General features: G+C 46.2%; 1 protein-coding gene across 2 annotated transcripts in view; it reads left to right on the forward strand.

Moving 5' to 3' along the window:
* Positions 1 to 16900, forward strand: part of DOT1L (DOT1 like histone lysine methyltransferase) — a 293403-nt gene that overhangs the window by 151780 nt on the left and 124723 nt on the right. For both annotated transcript variants that reach the window (XM_086947182.1, XM_086947181.1), the window contains exons 16-17: positions 14118 to 14209; positions 14512 to 14613. In XM_086947182.1, coding sequence (XP_086803308.1) covers positions 14118 to 14209; positions 14512 to 14613 — 194 coding nt within the window. The remainder of the gene's footprint in view (positions 1 to 14117; positions 14210 to 14511; positions 14614 to 16900) is intronic.

The following is a 16900-nucleotide window of genomic DNA, read 5'->3' on the forward strand; positions in this document are numbered from 1 at the left end:
AGGCTGCAGTAGAGTATAAAGCAAACAATGAAAACTGACACCTTGCCTTTAAGGCATTAGAGTAGGGGTACCGTGTCTTTAAGACCTGAAGGCAACCCCCTGCTCCCATTGTGCACCACAGGTGACAGTTGGGTCAGTTCTTTTTTCCGGCTCATTCTGTGAGGATCCTGGAGCTTGAGCTCTTCAGTTTTCTACTGAAATTGGTTTTTTGAGAGCGTTTTCTCAAATATTTCGACATTTTTTGAATAAATAAGGCTTCTGATTTATTTTTCTGTGGTAACCCACAAGAATTTCCTGTCAGAATGCCTGCTCTGTTTCGGAAATGTCCTTCTTGTGACAAAAAGATGGCTCTGACTGACCCACATTCTGTGTGTATTGTGTGCCTTCCATCTTCACACATTCCTGATCAGTGCCATCACTGTGAAAAATTTAAAAGTCGAACTCTTCGTGACAGGGAGAAGATTCGACTTCATGCCATGCAGGAGATGGACAAAAGTCACCAGGTGGGTGCTTCCACAGCCCCTAGATCGTCTCCTACAAGCAAGCACGGCCAAAAACTGCGTAATTCCACCTCTCCTGTCTCCAGAAAGAGGATTGAAGGTCGAAGAACTCCGTCGAGGTCGCCGTCGAAAAGGCCCAGATCATCTTCACGACGTCGAAGATCTCCGCCGCAGTCAAGTAAGTCGGCGTCGAGGCGCCATGCTTCGGGCTCGAAGTCCATGGCTGCCACTACATCTAAGTCTCCGTCGAGGCTTCCGTCGACGTCGAGACACTCTCCGCCGCCCCGGAAGGGATCGGTGTCGAGAGCTAGGACGGCATCTAGGTCGCCGCTGGCTAGCGGGCCGCCGTCGAGAGGGACTGTCAGATCCCATCCTTCGACGTCAAGGAGTTCGACGCCGAGGCGACGCCAGGACAGGTCGCCGTCGAGGAAGATCATCGTCGAGACGACGTCGAGAAGGATCTCCACCTGATCGACGTCGAGGGAGATCGACGTCGAAGTCTCCGGATCGACGTCTAGGTTCTCAGTCGAGCCTTTCATGACGTGATCGATCACAGTCGAGAGCATCAAAGCACCGCTCGACGCCATTAGTCACCCAGACTTCTTCGACGTCGAGGATTTCGCCGTCGAGGGATAAAGTGACTCGCAGAGGTGGAGTCACCTGGTTCTAAGACTTCAGGAGGAAAATCATCATCTCCTGGCTTGAACATCGTGCAGGTCTCCCCAGAATCTTCGCCCAGATCTGCGGGCAGCTTTATTTCTCAACATCCTCAAGGGGCTGTATCTGGGCAGAGTAGTCCGGGCTCGGATTACTCCCGTACATATTCCCCTTCTAAGGCAAATACTCCAGCCAGACCAGCTAGATCTCCTCGGAGTCCCAGGATTTCACCCAGGCCGAGATCTCGAGTCAGATCACGTTCTCCAGTGCGGCCAAGGACACCTGCCAGACCAAAATCTCCAATCCGGCCAAGACCGAGGTCTCCATCAAGACATCGTTCTAGGTCCAGGGACAGTCCCAGCAGGAATCGTGACAGGTCCCATAAGAGGCGGCGTACAAGATCTTCCACAAGGTCGTCCTCGACTAGGTCGTCTTATCGAGATTATTCTCAGACCTATTCCTCTACACCTCCTTCCCTAGTCTCTCCAATTGATGACCTCGCGACTTTCTCCGATGTACTGGTCAGGGGAGCAAAAAAGCTGAATATCACGCTGCACACTCCAGTGGTTCCCACTTCTGTGATTTTTTGATACCCTCCGTCATCGTACAGCGCCCACGCCTCTACTGCCTCTGGTTCCCGGCCTCCTAGAACCAGCTATGGCTACTTTCCTCACACCAGCAGTGGTGGGATCTGTTCCATCTCGGATAGCCAAAAAGTACAAGGCCCCTGCAGAGGATCCCTTGTTCCTCAGATCGGATCCCATCATTGTGGCGGCTGCCATGAAGTCCCATGCAGGCTCTTCTTCTTCCTCAGTACCACCTGAAAAAGATAGTAAACTTATGGACTCTTTTGGTAAGAAGGTATGCAACACCTCTTCTTCCTTTATGAAGGTGGCTAGTGCCTCTGCCTTGCTTGGAAGGTACGACAGGTCCCTTTGGGACTCCCTGACTCGCTTTACAGACAAGCTCCCCAAGGAAGATCGCCAAGATTTTCTGGAGACTTTACAGGAGGGAGGCCTGGTAGCCAATAAAGTTATTAGCGCCGCAGTGGATGCCTCTGACCTTGCAGCTCATGGCTATTCAAGTGGTATTTTTTCCCGTCGTTCGGCCTGGCTTCGCCTGACGGGGCTCAAACCAGACGCCCAGAAGAAGATTTTGAATTTGCCCTTCAATGGAAAATCTCTGTTTGGTCCACACACAGACGACGAAATGTCCAAAATGAAGGCAGAAATGGACACCGTCAAAGCTGTGGGATTAGAAAAACGCAAGGAGTTCAAGAAACGCTTTAGTCAAGGAGACAGGAAGTCCTTCCAACAGAGGGTTCAAACCCCTCAGTGGCAATCCCAGTCCCAGCAGAAGACGCAGTTCCAGCAGCGTCGTCCTGGCAGAGGAAGAGGTGGCAATAACAGACAGCAGCCCTCCTCAAAGCAACCTCCTAAGCCCTGAGCCATTGCTTCCTCCACGTCTGTTCACCACTCCGGTGGGAGGGAGTGTTTCTCATCATCTGACAGAGTGGGAATCCATTACAAAAGACAGATGGGTGCTGAATATTGTGCAGCATGGTTACTTGCTGAGGTTCAAATCTCCTCCTCCGCAGGTGTTCCCCCAATTGCAACATCTTCCTCGTTACAAGACTCAATTGCTACAAGACGAAGTCTCTGTCCTTCTAGAGAAAATGGCCATAGAGGAGGTTCCCTCATCTCACAAAAATCAAGGAGTGTACTCCCGATATTTCCTGGTTCAAAAACGAGGAACTGTCAAAGAATACAGGCCCATTCTAGACCTTCGAAGGCTGAACAAGTTCATACGAAAAGAAAAGTTCCGTATGCGCGCCCTGCACCAGATCTTCCCACATCTTCATCAGGGAGACTGGATGTGTGCCATCGACTTGCAGGACGCCTACTTCCACATACCAGTGTCAATCAAGCATCGGAAGTTTCTAAGGTTTCAGATCGGACGTCGTCACTACCAATATCGAGTGCTGCCGTTTGGCCTGAAATCTGCACCTCGGACATTCTCAAAGTGCATGGCGGTGGTGGCTGCTTTTCTCCGCACAAGAAAGATCTTCGTCTATCCATATCTAGACGATTGGTTGTTGAAGAGCTCCACCCCGTCGTTGCTTCAGAACAATCTGTCGTTCTGCCTCAAACTGATGGAGTCGTTGGGTCTTCACGTCAATCTGAAGAAATCAGTTCTTAACCCTTCCCAGCGGATCCACTACCTGGGTGCTTCTCTGGATTCATTTCAGGCAAGCGTGTGTCCTTCGGAAGAGAGGTTGTCATCTATGCTCCTGAAGGGTCGCCTTCTTCTGGACAATCAGGCCCCCACAGCCAGACAAGTGTCCTCTCTTCTGGGGATCGATAGCTTCATGCATTTACATTGTGCCCAATGCTCGCCTTCACATGAGACCTCTACAACAAGCCCTCGAAGATCAGTGGTCTCCGAGATCGGATCAGTGGGAAGACGGGGTCTTGCTTCCTCAAGAAGCCAGGGACTCGATCAGATGGTGGTTGAAACGATCCAATCTTCTCTGAGGAGTGCCATTCCATCGTCCTCCTCCATCTGTCAATTGTCACGGATGCCTCCCTTCATTGCTGGGGTGCTCACATTGACCAACTCCAAGTTCAAGGCCTTTGGTCCGAGGTAGAGCAAGGCTACCATATCAACTTCTTGGAGCTTTGAGCAGTTCATCTTGCTCTCAAGTCTCTTTATCCTGCTCTGCGCACAACCACCTCCAGGTTCAGACGGACAACACGAAAACTATGTTCTATCTGAACAAGCAGGGAGGCACGAGGTCAAGAGTCTTGTCTCTGGAAGCACAAGCTATGTGGCATTGGCTCCTAGCAAGAGGCCTATCCATTGTGGCAGTTCATCTACCAGGAATTCAAAACGTCCAAGCAGACTGCCTAAGCAGAATCTTCGTAGAAGCGCACGATTGGGTGCTCAACCAGGAAGTGGCTCAAGAGGTTTTTCGGTGTTGGGGCGTACCGGACGTAGACCTGTTCGCAGACGTGGCCAATACAAAATGCCCCGTCTTCGCGTCCAGGTTCCCCTAACAGGGATCTCTGGGGAATGGCCTTTAGATCAGCTGGTCTCAGACGTTACTCTACGCCTTTCCTCCCCTGCCTCTGATCCCGGCGGTGATCCAGAAGTTCTACAGGACCAACACCAGAATGATCCTGATAGCACCAGAGTGGCCACGCCAGTGGTGGTACCCCGATCTTCTTCAGATGTCGGAGGTTCCTCACCGGCGCCTACCATGCCGTCCAGACTTGTTGACCAAAGACCAGGGGAAGGTGTTACACCCCAACCTTCCTTCCCTTCGCTTGACGGCATGGCTCCTGAGGTCATCCAGTATGGACATTTAGACCTCCCAGCAGACTGCATGACTATTCTTAAAGAAGCAAAACAACCCTCCACTAGAAAGTCCTATGCTTTCAAGTGGAAGAGGTTCTTCTTATGGTGTCATGAGCACTCTCTTGACCCGGTACATGGCCAAGAGCAGGTGATTCTTCCATATCTATTGCATTTAGCGAGATCAGGCTTGAAATACCCCCCATCAGGGTTCATTTAGCTGCAATCACAGCATATAGGAAGTCTCCTAATCAGACAACTTTCTTCCTTATGCCTGTAGTTAAAGATTTCCTAGGTGGTCTGAAAAAAGTCTTCCCACCGGTGAGGTCCCCCTCCCCTCCCTGGGAGCTTAATATTGTACTGACTAAGCTGATGAGTGCTCCTTTCGAGCCTATCCATAAGGCCTCTTTGCAGCACTTGACCTGGAAAGCTGCCTTTTTAGTGGGGATTACCTCTGCCTGTAGGGTCAGTGAAATCCAGGCCTTGTGTTGCAAGGAACCTTACACAGTTTTTCATGCCAATAGGGTGGTTTTAAGAACGCACCTAAGTTTCCTGCCTAAGGTAGTTTCAGACTTTCATATCAACCAGTCTATTACCTTACCTACCTTTTTTCCTAATCCTTCCACTCCCCCGGAGAGGTCATTACACCCTTGATCTCCGGAGGGTCCTGAAGTTCTACTTGTCAAAAACCCTGCCTCTTAGAAAGTCTGACCGGCTTTTTGTTAACTATGGCAGTACTAATACTGGCCTGTCAGCTTCCAAAAGGTCCATTTCTCGCTGGATTGTCTCCTGTATAGCTTTTGCTTATCAACTAGCTAACAAGACCTTGCAGGGTAAACCACATGCACATTCTACTAGAGGGAAAGCTTCCACTACAGCTCTCCTTCGTAATGTTCCTATGTCTGAAATTTGTAAAGCGGCAACTTGGTCGTCTGTCCATACCTTTACCCGCCATTATTGCCTGGACGCAGATACTCAGGCCGATGCCAGAGTAGGGCAGGCCTCTTTAAGGAACTTATTTGCATAAGATGTATTTGCAATATATGTCTTAGTCGTTCTGTGAAGTTTTTATACTTCTTGCTCGTCCGCGAGACTTTGGGTATGAGCTTGCTAATCTATTCATAGATTATGACTATTGATGAGTATCCCCTGGATGAGAAGGATTAGTTACTTACCTGTAATCCTAGTTCTCATCCAGGGGTATACTCATCAAAGTCATAAGCTCCCGCCCACCTCCCCGGACGAGCAGAGTTGCACAGTTATGAGATGTTTTATTGTGGATCTCCTCAGGTGTTATGCACCTCCAAAAAGAACTGACCCAACTGTCACCTGTGGTGCACCATGGGAGCAGGGGGTTGCCTTCAGGTCTTAAAGGCACGGTACCCCTACTCTAATGCCTTAAAGGCAAGGTGTCAGTTTGTGGTAAATATTTTACCGTATACAAGTTTGCCAGATAATTTCGGACAAGTAAAGTAAATAGCTCAATCAAATGAGAGGCAGAGTCCGTGGTGTCTGAGTCATAAGGGCTTTAATCATAAATGATGACTCGAGCCATGGAAATCTATTCCATCAATACATGGGTTCGGGTATGCAATGATGGCAGGAAAGATGTCAACGATTTATTCACAGTACATGACATATATAGAACGACGCTTCAGAATCAATAGCAGTCAATAAGGATGAAATGTCTGGGACCACGGGGTACTGTGGTATAATGCATTTATTCAATTCTCGCAAATCGATGACTAATCGATAAACAGGAGGTGCATTGGGGTCTGTACGTTTAAGAATTGGAATGATAGGGGAATTACAAACATTTGAGTCGGTTTCTACAACCACTCCTTGTGCAATGAGCTCGTCAATGATTTTCAGTAAAGCCACTACAGCATCTGGTGGTAACTTGTATTGTCGGATTCGTGGTAGTACTACTCCTGGCTTGAGTGTGACACGATATGGTGTAATGTGCATGCAACCTACATCAGTGGGGCCTTGTGCCCATAAATGTGCAGGAACATTCTGTAACCTGGGGTCAAAATCTCTCAATACATAATGTCCTTTAAAATCACGAAGGAACAACCTTACTCCTTCCGGAGAACAACAAATTACAGCTCCTAGAGCTTTCAGGGTCTTAATACCAAGCAGGTTTTCTGAACATGACTTCGTGAGCAATAAGTCTGTAGTATGAGATAATGGACCAACTGCTAGGGGAACAGGTTTCGATACTTCATTGACTATAGGCTTTCCTGAAAATCCAAGGGAAACATTCTGTGAGCCTGAGAGGGGTGCCCCTGGAACCTCTTCATGACTGATGGTTGTTCTGCTTGCCCCTGTGTCAATCAAAAATTTTCTATCCTTCCCCAATACCTGACTATGTACATAAGGACCTTCTTGATCTACAGGAACCTCAATAAGAGGCAAGCCAACCTCCCTCTCTAGGCTGTTTCATGTGTATTGCTGGTAATCGGGATAGTCAGATTGTGCATACTGGTACATCTGCTGTGTAACATGTTGTGTTGTGGCAATGGGTTTAGGCTGTGGAACCGCTACGGTCTGTTGTGGAACCTGCATAGGCTGAACATTCTGTGGAACGTGTTGTTGGACCTGGTCCTGTCTAGGAGGACGCGGTCTTTCTTTAGTTTTACCTGTGGCTATGTTGTGTTTCAAAACTGCACAATCATTTACATAGTGACCTGGCTGTTTACAATAGTTGCATATCCCTTTAACAGGAGCTGCTGAATTTGAATTATTGGATTGTGTCGTACCCCTTTTATGACCATCAGCTGGAACTGACTGAGCAACTAATACTTTCATTTTCGTGTCTTTCATACGTCTCTGTTCGTGATCATGTTCTTCCCTAATTCTGTTCTGGTGGTACTGTAACATTTGTAACATTTGGGAAGGCGTATTAGCTTGCCATGTGCTCTCGACTTTCAGTACACGGTTCTTAACCTGGGGCAGGGAATTCTCGACTAATTTTGACACAAAAAGGTGTGGGTATGACTCGCTACTTGTTTTCAGGCCACTATTAATAATAAAACATTTCTCGAATCGGGAATAAAAATCACTAGTGTCTTCATCGTGTTTCTGTTTGCATGCTGAGATTGCATCCCAATCCTCCTTTTTAGTTGCCAACAACCTTGGCAAAACCTGTACCAACAATCCTGGTAATGCTTTGGTTTTCTCCCCAAGACCTAAACCTGGGGTTCGACCAGTTTCTTCAGTTTCTAATTCAGCCCAATTAATCTTTTTGTCTCCCACCTCCCATTCTTTTTCTTTGAGTTTCTCGTAAATTCCGGCAGGCAATAACACTTTCAGTATTTTCATAATGTCGGGATAGGTGTAATCTCCCATGAGTAACATGTCTTTTATTTCACGGTGAAAACCTGCAGGGTCTTTATCATGACTAGGCACTATTTTCTTCATTTCTAACAATTCCATTTTTGTTATGGGCGTGTATACAAACACGCGTTCAAGGGTATCATCGGGGTTCCGGATTGGATGTACTTCTCGTAAAGGATTCTGTTTGTCTAGGTGATATGGTTGCCTGACTGGGGGAGGAACGGAAACAAAATGTGGAGTCAAGAAAGTTCTATATTTATGACGTTGTTCTAAGATTATTTCAATTAAATCGGTACCTAGGCCTCTCCATCTTCTCAGGAGTAAGTCTTGCAATAAACTATATAATGAACCTGGATCAGATGCTTGGTTTTCATACTGTATAATGAGATGTTGGGTCATGTATATACCAGCTAGTCGCTGTTCTTCTGGAGTAAGACTCAAAAATGTTTGCACTACCGAATCATCTTTGTATATACTGTCATCCCCGGCCCACTGTACTGCGGACCGGGCTAGTTCCTGATCACGTAAGGTATTGAGTTCGTGATAACCTACTCTTTCTTTCAGTACTTTATCAGTGATTTGGAATATATGCTCAAGGGAACATCGCTCTGGTATCGGGCAAAGGTAACGTTTCTTGTTTTCTAAACGAATGGGTCTGTCGAAGGGCCTATCAAGAGGGTACTGTCTAGGTAGTTTCTCTCTACCTATATATGCCACCATGTCTCCCATCGCCTGTTGCGAGGTTTCTGCTGGAGTCTCTGGTTCTTCCTCATCTGAGGTTTCTTTATCGTCTGACCCAGAATGCCTTTCAGATTCTCGTCGGGCATGTATTGCTACTATTTCTTTACGGATCTTTATAATCATAGCATGTATACATTTCTCTCTATCATGTTTACCCTCTGCATGTATACATTTCTCTCTATCAGGTTTACCCTCTGCAATATTCTGACTCCATTTTGACAATCTATCCATCTCTTCTTGTGGAAAGCTGGGTTGATCTTGTTCCCTTATCAAACAATTAACCAAAAATCGCATTATTAAACCTTGTGTCTCAACCTTCCGATGTGCCATGGCTTCACTAATACACTCTGGTCTTTCTCCTGTTCTAATAAAATGATATATATTGTCTAGATGGTCTGGCATTTCTGGTAATAACACCAAGTAATCTGTAACACGTCTTAAACGTAGGGATGCTAACAACATGGGTCCTGTTTTTCCAGGCACTGTGTCATATCTGCAATCTGTAAGCCGTTCTTTAAGCTTTTCGGCTGGGGCTGCTTTAGGTGTACGCTGCATTGCTAATTCTCTCATTGTCATTCGTTGTAAATGTGGCGGGGTGCGATAACCTCCTGTAGCACCTCCCGAGGCGGAGGCTTGAGCATAACCTGGCTGTAGGGTCGGTATCTGTAACGGAGTTGGACCCTGGGCAGCTCCAGACCCAAAGGGATTAAGCGGATGAATACCAGGGAGAACAATAGGGGAAGTAACAACAGGTGCAGGAAGCGGTGCGGGAGGGGTCTGCTGTTGCGGACCTGGGGGCAGATGATCAGCGGGTGGTACAGGTGCAGGTGGTACGGGTACATTGGTGTATGCGGGAGCTACGTCGTCTAAATAGGAAGAAAGGAAAATGTCTGCTGCGGTCTTATGACGTAATTTAGTCGGAACCAATGGAGGGGGCAGGTCTTTCGGTATTTCCTTGGGCAGGCCCTCGGCCAGGACTGGATACAGTCCTGTCATAATTGCGTTGCTCTGTCTTTCGTGTTGTTCTATTTTGACTCGCTGTCCTTCTTCTAGTAGTTCTTTTTCTTTGGTTTTTTCGGAATCCTCTCTACTTTTCTCTGTTTTTCTGAGTGCTTTCTCTGTCCGTCTGTGATTCTTTACGCCATAATTCAATGGCATCTTTCTGTGACTGTCTGGCTTTCTTTTTCCATAACGCTTCCTCTACTCTCATGATGCACTCGGCATCCCATGTCCCTGTAACGGGCCATCTCTGATTCTCCGCTAAGTCTTTCGTATAATCCACCCACAAGTCTAGATATAATATGGCATCTAAGCCGTGCTTGTGGTACATAAAATGTCCAGGAGTGTCCCTGGTTGGGATGGGAACTGCTTCTTCGAGTATCCCTTTCCTAGTTCCTATCTGTCGTAACTTCGAAAATAAAGGCATAGCTACCTCGGTCTAGACACTATACACAATAAACACAGTAAGGAAATGCAAACAATCACTCATACCACGACATTAAAACACATTGAAACATTTCGAAACGAACAACAATAACTGGATAACTGAATACTAGATGCACTGCTAAACAGTACAGATACACTGCTAAAACAGGGCAGACCGGATCTGTGTACCCAAACCCGTCTTGACCGGACACAAATTAATGCACCCGTCTTGATGCGTCCCCAGCAACGGTACTCACCGGGAAGCACGGAACGGAAGGCCTCGGAAACTCGACTGGACTGGACCGCTACGACGCCACTGCTGCTGCGCACTACGCATGCGCCTCGACACTACTGGTGGGCCTCTCGATACCTCGGACACTGCTCTCTCGGCTGGGCTCTGGTCGGGATCCTCCGCACTCCTCACCGCCTCGTCTGGATGTCGACCGCAGTCTCCGTCACCTCCGTAGGCCTGAGGGAGATACAGGAAAACCTGCAGATGCGCATGGGGTCCGTCACAGCTGTAGTCGGGGGCAAAGCCTGCAACGCATCACCGGCGCGTGGGGTGGGGGAGGGGTTCCTGTTCGGGCGCCAAATTGTGTGGTAAATATTTTACCGTATACAAGTTTGCCAGATAATTTCGGACAAGTAAAGTAAATAGCTCAATCAAATGAGAGGCAGAGTCCGTGGTGTCTGAGTCATAAGGGCTTTAATCATAAATGATGACTCGAGCCATGGAAATCTATTCCATCAATACAAGGGTTCGGGTATGCAATGATGGCAGGAAAGATGTCAACGATTTATTCACAGTACATGACATATATAGTAAAATGACACAGTAGCATTGAATACAGTAGGCGTGACAAGTGAAATGTATATGATAAGAACACATGTGCGTAGCAAAAAGGCGTGAACAGGGGTGTGCACATAGGCGTGTACTAGAAACGTCACAGAAAAGTGTCACAAGTGGGTGGATGCTTAGAGAATTCTTGAAGAGTCAGCTGAAACCTGTGGCCTGAATGCGCGCGCAGCTAATATGACGTGTGATTGACGTACATCTGGAGGAAGCTAAGGGTCTGACCTTTAGCACTAGTAGAAGAGACAGAAGTCTGGCATGTCAGATCGACCTGTCCCTATAACATATCTGATATCTAGTATTTGGAGGATGTTTAATCTAGAGTAAAAGGTCTCTTGGGCAGAGGCTATTCTATACTGAATGTTAGTGCGTGCATAGGTGTCTGCGTGTCTACGTGCGGGTCACGGGCCTACTCTGGTAACGGGAACTGTAAATTACTTGCACGGAGACAGGGAGACTTGCTCTTTGCTCTGTAGCCGGGGATAGGTTTACCTAAATCACTAGACAGGAATGTGTTTTCGAGGAGCTGAGCTGGCTACGCTGATAACTTGAAGGTAAAATACTGTTTTTGGCAGGCAGACCAGGCCGAGCCGGGCACCCCTTGCTTGGCAGGAAGTAAGGCAGAGGTCAGGGATGCATCTCCATGCTGCAGCTTTCAGAGGCAGAGACAGACGTGGCTTGAAGACAGAAATCAGGGCCTAGCTCGGCAGAGCTAGGAAAAACGTGAAAGTGCACCATGTAAAGACGGTGGCACGGCATACTTAGGAACTGAATTATCGATCCATTCATGGTGGATCTGATAGAGGACATGTTAACGTTGGACGCAAATGTATTTGCGTCTTCAGATTCGGTTGTGGAGGGAAATTACATGTACTTGAAACTCGTACATGGAGCCGTTGGGGTACACGTTAGGGGACACAATTGACCATAAAAATTTCAATTACCTCAAGTTTTCATTTTTTGTTTTATACTCTACTGCAGCCTACTGGCAAATGCCTGCAATTACAGGGTTTCCTATGGCAATAAAGCATTGTGGTATACAAATGTTTTCTGCTCTCTTTCTTCCTTAGGGTTTGGAAGAGTACTACTGTATGTATGCTAATTTATGTAATTTTGCGGCACTTTTGCCAGTTAGGAAATGTTTTTTAGGCTGCAAATATATGTTTCACATATATATACATATATATTTATATGTATTTTCTATATGCTCCGGGATCCCGCACATGGGCGGGGATTATATTCATAGATTATGACTTTGATGAGTATACCCCTGGATGAGAACTAGGATTACAGGTAAGTAACTAATCCTTATTTGCAGCCTGCTTTTCTGTAGCAGCAGCTCTTTGTGCCAGGGTCATTAGCGTTCACTAACCGCTCTCTACGAAGAAGCTTTTTCATTTGCGTAATAGGCATTGCATTGTCCTGTGCCATCCTCTAGCAGCACTGGCTGTCTGAGCTGAAATCTCATTGGTAGAATCGCCTTCCAGATTGTAGAGTTTACCCCTGTCTCCCATCCATTTGGTTACTTGGTCTCTCACCTTCTGCTCACTTTTTCCCCGTTTAAAAAAAAAAACCACTTCATGTCAACCCTAAATGTCTGAGTGACCGTCTCCTAAACTAAGGTCATGTTTGGAAGGATAGTTCCCTTAGTTCCCTGACTCAAGCCTAAGTGTGTACAGCTCCAAGATGCCCTGTTGGTGAACACTTCTATCTGGCTTCCTTGTGGCTGATTGGTATTTTTCCCAAGACCCAGAAATGTCGAAGATGCACACTGAAATCTAGTCAACCTAACGTTTTCACAAAAGCCCTTTTTCTTGCTTCAGCACATCTTTTCGCCACTACGGATGACCTACGTCAGTTATTTTTCAAATATACGAGTGAGCATGCAAGAAACCTCCTAACACGTCCTTATTTGATGAACCTGGTCATTTGGTGAGTACTTGCTGGCAAAACTACTCAAATTAATGAAGCTAGAATGCTCAGAGGTTCTATTGAACAAGACATTTGCAGATTCAGCTGTCTGAAATGTTGGATGCACCTTTGCGTTTGGCATGGAGCAGCTCAAATGCCTATAGTATGTGAAGTAGCGAGGGTGACGGTGAGAGAGAAATATAGGATTGCCCCACTAAGCAGCAAATATGTAATCTTTGGTAAGGGCGAGATAAGAAAATATAACTTGTCCTAGAGCTGCAAAAAACTTTCACATATCCTGCACATTAGCATAAAATTATCATTCCCTTAAAGACCAGTGTATGCCTCGAAAATACATGTAGTGAGTGGTTTCAGACTCTGGAATGATAGCATCGTGCTATGATTGGGTGCTTCAAGTCACATCTTCATGGAAATTGGATGTTGGGTCTCACTGCCATATTCTCACGACATGTTCCAAAGAAATAGGGGCAGCTTGACATTCTGCTCACTTGATTCAGGAAAAAACGATTCAGAGGTAGTAGTATTGAGCCGGTTCTTGAAACGGAAGTCCAACAAAGCACCGCTTGTATTCAGGTACCCTTCATTTTGCTGTGGTGATGTCCCAAATTCTGGCTGCTTCAAATTTTTCAGCACCCACCAAGCTCATCAACACGATCTGTGTTGCCATGCCTCAGGAAAACAAGCATACACACTCTGTAACTTTTTCAGAGGTGATGCAAGGATACTTGATTGGTCTGGCTTCAATCTGCTTGGTTGTTTTCTAGTATTATGAAACACAAGCACAAGATCCCTAGTATTTAATTACATGAAAACCCCCTTCTTTACAGGTCAGTTATTTGTTTACACACACAGTGCTTCTTTGTACTACATCCACATGTCCTTGGAGATTCCTATTGGGATGTCTTGGTTATACATTTTTTTTAAATTTATATTTTATGATGAGTCAACATTTCGTTTTCTATTTTGTTAATTAATATTTGCCCTTTTGCTGCCTTGCACAGCCCTGGATTTTTCTGTCTTGTGTGAGTCAGTCAAGGATTAATCTTCCTAACGTTTAATCCGTTAATCTCAAGAACCCAACTTCCTCATGGTCAATCGCCATTGGCTAGGATGCCTCAAAACTGAAAGTATTTTGTTTGTGGGATACTTTCCTCGACTTTCAGAGCTGTTGAACCAGTATCAATATTTCCAGCGTGGCAAACTGGAAGCAATTTTGCTTTCGGCCATCAGTTCTTAGTATTGTATTAAATAAACCTTGTTCCCGTTTTGAATCGAAGCGTATTTCCTTGTAACATTTTCCTTTTGTTACCTTGCAGACTCTTTTAAAATTCAGTACATGCAGTTCATGGCTTACATGAAGACCCCTCAGTACAAAGCCAACCTGCAGCAGTTGCTGGAGCAGGAGAAGGTTAGTGTGCGATTTGCTCCTGGTTTGTTGTTATTTTGTGGCCACCTTGTGTCTTAAATCTGATGCCTGCTGGGAATTCACATAGTTTCCCTACCTTCTGTAGTAGAGAACTGTTTGTATACCGTGGGGCATGAAGTTAACAGTTGTAGAACATAATCTGCTCAAGTATGCTATCTAGGCATAGTGATTGATGTGCACTCTTCTCAAAGTAGGAAGTTCAAATCGAAGTTCTCAAGATCTATGAGATGGTTTTTCTTTCGCCTGAATTTTCAGTTATTAATGTAATGAGTTTTCTTTCTTAGGAAAAGAATACGCAATTACTGGGCACGGCACAGCAGCTCTTCAACCACTGTCGGGTACAGAAGGAGGAGATCAAGAGACTGTTTCAGCAGAAATTGGATGAGGTAAACGGACATTAGATCTATTGCTTGGCCTCGCCTCCCCATTCCTTTTTTTGGAATAAATGTATTTTTTATTGGTGTTTCATATAAGTTTGTCAAATATAGCTAAAAAAACAAACACATTAACTTGTAATGTAGTAAAGTCCTTAGCCTTTTCGCAGGAAAGGAATATATTAATGTGCATAACCATATATTAAAGAAACAGAAATATAGATTCATCCAGTACTCCTCTCCCTATTGGTAGAAGTTTAAATTGAAGCCAAAACTTAAACCATATACAGAGAAATTTGTATCCATTCCTTGTGGTTAATATGTTACTATCTTGGATGACCTGATCATTCATTGGTTCCACGCATTAGTTTTTTTTTGTGAAAACCTTTATTCAAAAAGTAAGGAGATACATGCGCAGGCCCACAACCATCATGGCCGGCCGCAAAGACAGTAAATAGAAACAGGAGAAACGTAGGGCGGTCAACAATCAGGATATTCCGAGTTATTCCAAACGTGGCTGCAAGGTCAGGTACACAGGATAGGAGGTTTTCATTTTAAATTTAAGAGAAGAGTAGGGGCTGCAACAACAAGGACATCGCACCTTACAGGAGAAATACACAAAGGAGATGAGGGGGGACGTATCCTACTTAGTCGGAGACAGGTTATGACTCCAGCAACTATGAAATCTAGGCGGCCACGGCGGCCGAACTGGGCAACAGGCGACACTACAGAAAGCAACATCGCTAAGTATCCTCCCGGAAAGCCCACCCCCTAAAGACAGAAAAACAGAGGCATGTTGAGATGCCAGCAAAAGAAACAAGCATTGGAAATGCAATAGGTCTCGCAGCATTAGAGTTAGTGCTTTTAGAATTGTTTATGGGTTTTTTTGTAAATCTTTAGCATTTTTGTTTCCTGTAGCCAATGCTAAAGAATAAAAAAAAAAAGCCATAAACATTTCTAAAAGCTCTAACTCAAATGCTCCGAGACCTATTGCACTGTGTGAGGGTGAGGGGTTGAGGGTGAGTGAGGGTGAGGGTGGGTGAGGGTGGGTGAGGGTGAGTGAGGGTGAGTGAGGGTGAGGGTGAGTGAGGGTGAGTGAGGGTGAGTGTGGGTGATGGTGAGTGAGGGTGAGGGGTTTTGGGTGAGTGAGGGTGAGTGAGAGTGAGGGTGAGTGAGGGGTTGAGGGTGAGGGGTTGAGGGTGAGTGAGGGGTTGAGGGTGAGTGAGGGGTTGAGGGTGAGTGAGGGGTTGAGGGTGAGTGAGGGTGAGGGTGAGTGAGGGTGAGGGGTTGAGGGTGAGTGAGGGTGAGGGGTTGAGGGTGAGTGAGGGGTTGAGGGTGTGTGGGGTTGTGTGTGTGTGGGGTTGTGTGTGTGTGTGGGGGGGGGTGTGGGTGTGGGGGGGGAGTTGTGTGTGGGGGGTTGTGTGTGTGTGGGGGATGGGGGTGTGGGTTGTGTGTGGGGGGTTGTGTGTGGGGTGCTGTGGGTGTGTGGGGTTGTGGGTAGGGTGTGGGGGTGTGGGTGGGTGTTTGGGGGTGTGTGTGGGGTGTGTGTGGGTGTCTGTGTGTGGGGGTGGTGTGTGTGGCTCAGTGAGACCTAAAAGAAACTGTAATCTCAAGAGTTCAAGACATGCTGTAGAGTAAAACAGTCAAAATTAGTCTCCATTCCGATATCATTACGGATTGAAAATGGTTATATATTAAAATGTACTCTGCAATTTTCCACCAAAACCAAAGTAGAATGCTAAAAGGAAGAGGCACGAATCTTATGCACAGCTTAGTATAAATCTATTGTGTCAGGTTTGCTCTTACTGGCATCTGGAAATATTTGTATACGCCAGAAAGTGCTATACACTTCCATCACCGGAATTTGCTGCTCAAAATGTGACAAAAAGCTACCGAGGTGTTTTGAGGAAAATATCCTGTAGGCCGATCGGTTAAAGCTTTGCCTGTATTTACATTACGAAGCTTGACAACCAAGTACAGCGGTCTGTGTTATTGCGTGCATTCGCGCATAAAATGCAGGCACCGAACACGTTCAATTATGTACCTCTGCTGCCGGACGAGCCCTGTACTTCAAGTTTGCACCCCTTAAAAGGCGGATAAGAACCGGTTTTCGTGCTCTGTGCTGGGGAGGGGGAGGGGGAGGGCTATTAAAGGAAGGGTGCGGAGAGGAGCCTTTAAGAACTCGCACCATGTTTAGTGGGTATTGCTTTCCACAATCCAATTTACGTTTCTCCATTGAGTCTATTATCATCCAATTAGAGTACAGAGGAAGGGGTGGATGTCCATCCTCACGTGTACG

Source organism: Lissotriton vulgaris, chromosome 12, assembly GCF_964263255.1.
Source record: "Lissotriton vulgaris chromosome 12, aLisVul1.2, whole genome shotgun sequence".
In the NCBI taxonomy this organism is placed as follows: Eukaryota; Metazoa; Chordata; class Amphibia; order Caudata; family Salamandridae; genus Lissotriton; species Lissotriton vulgaris.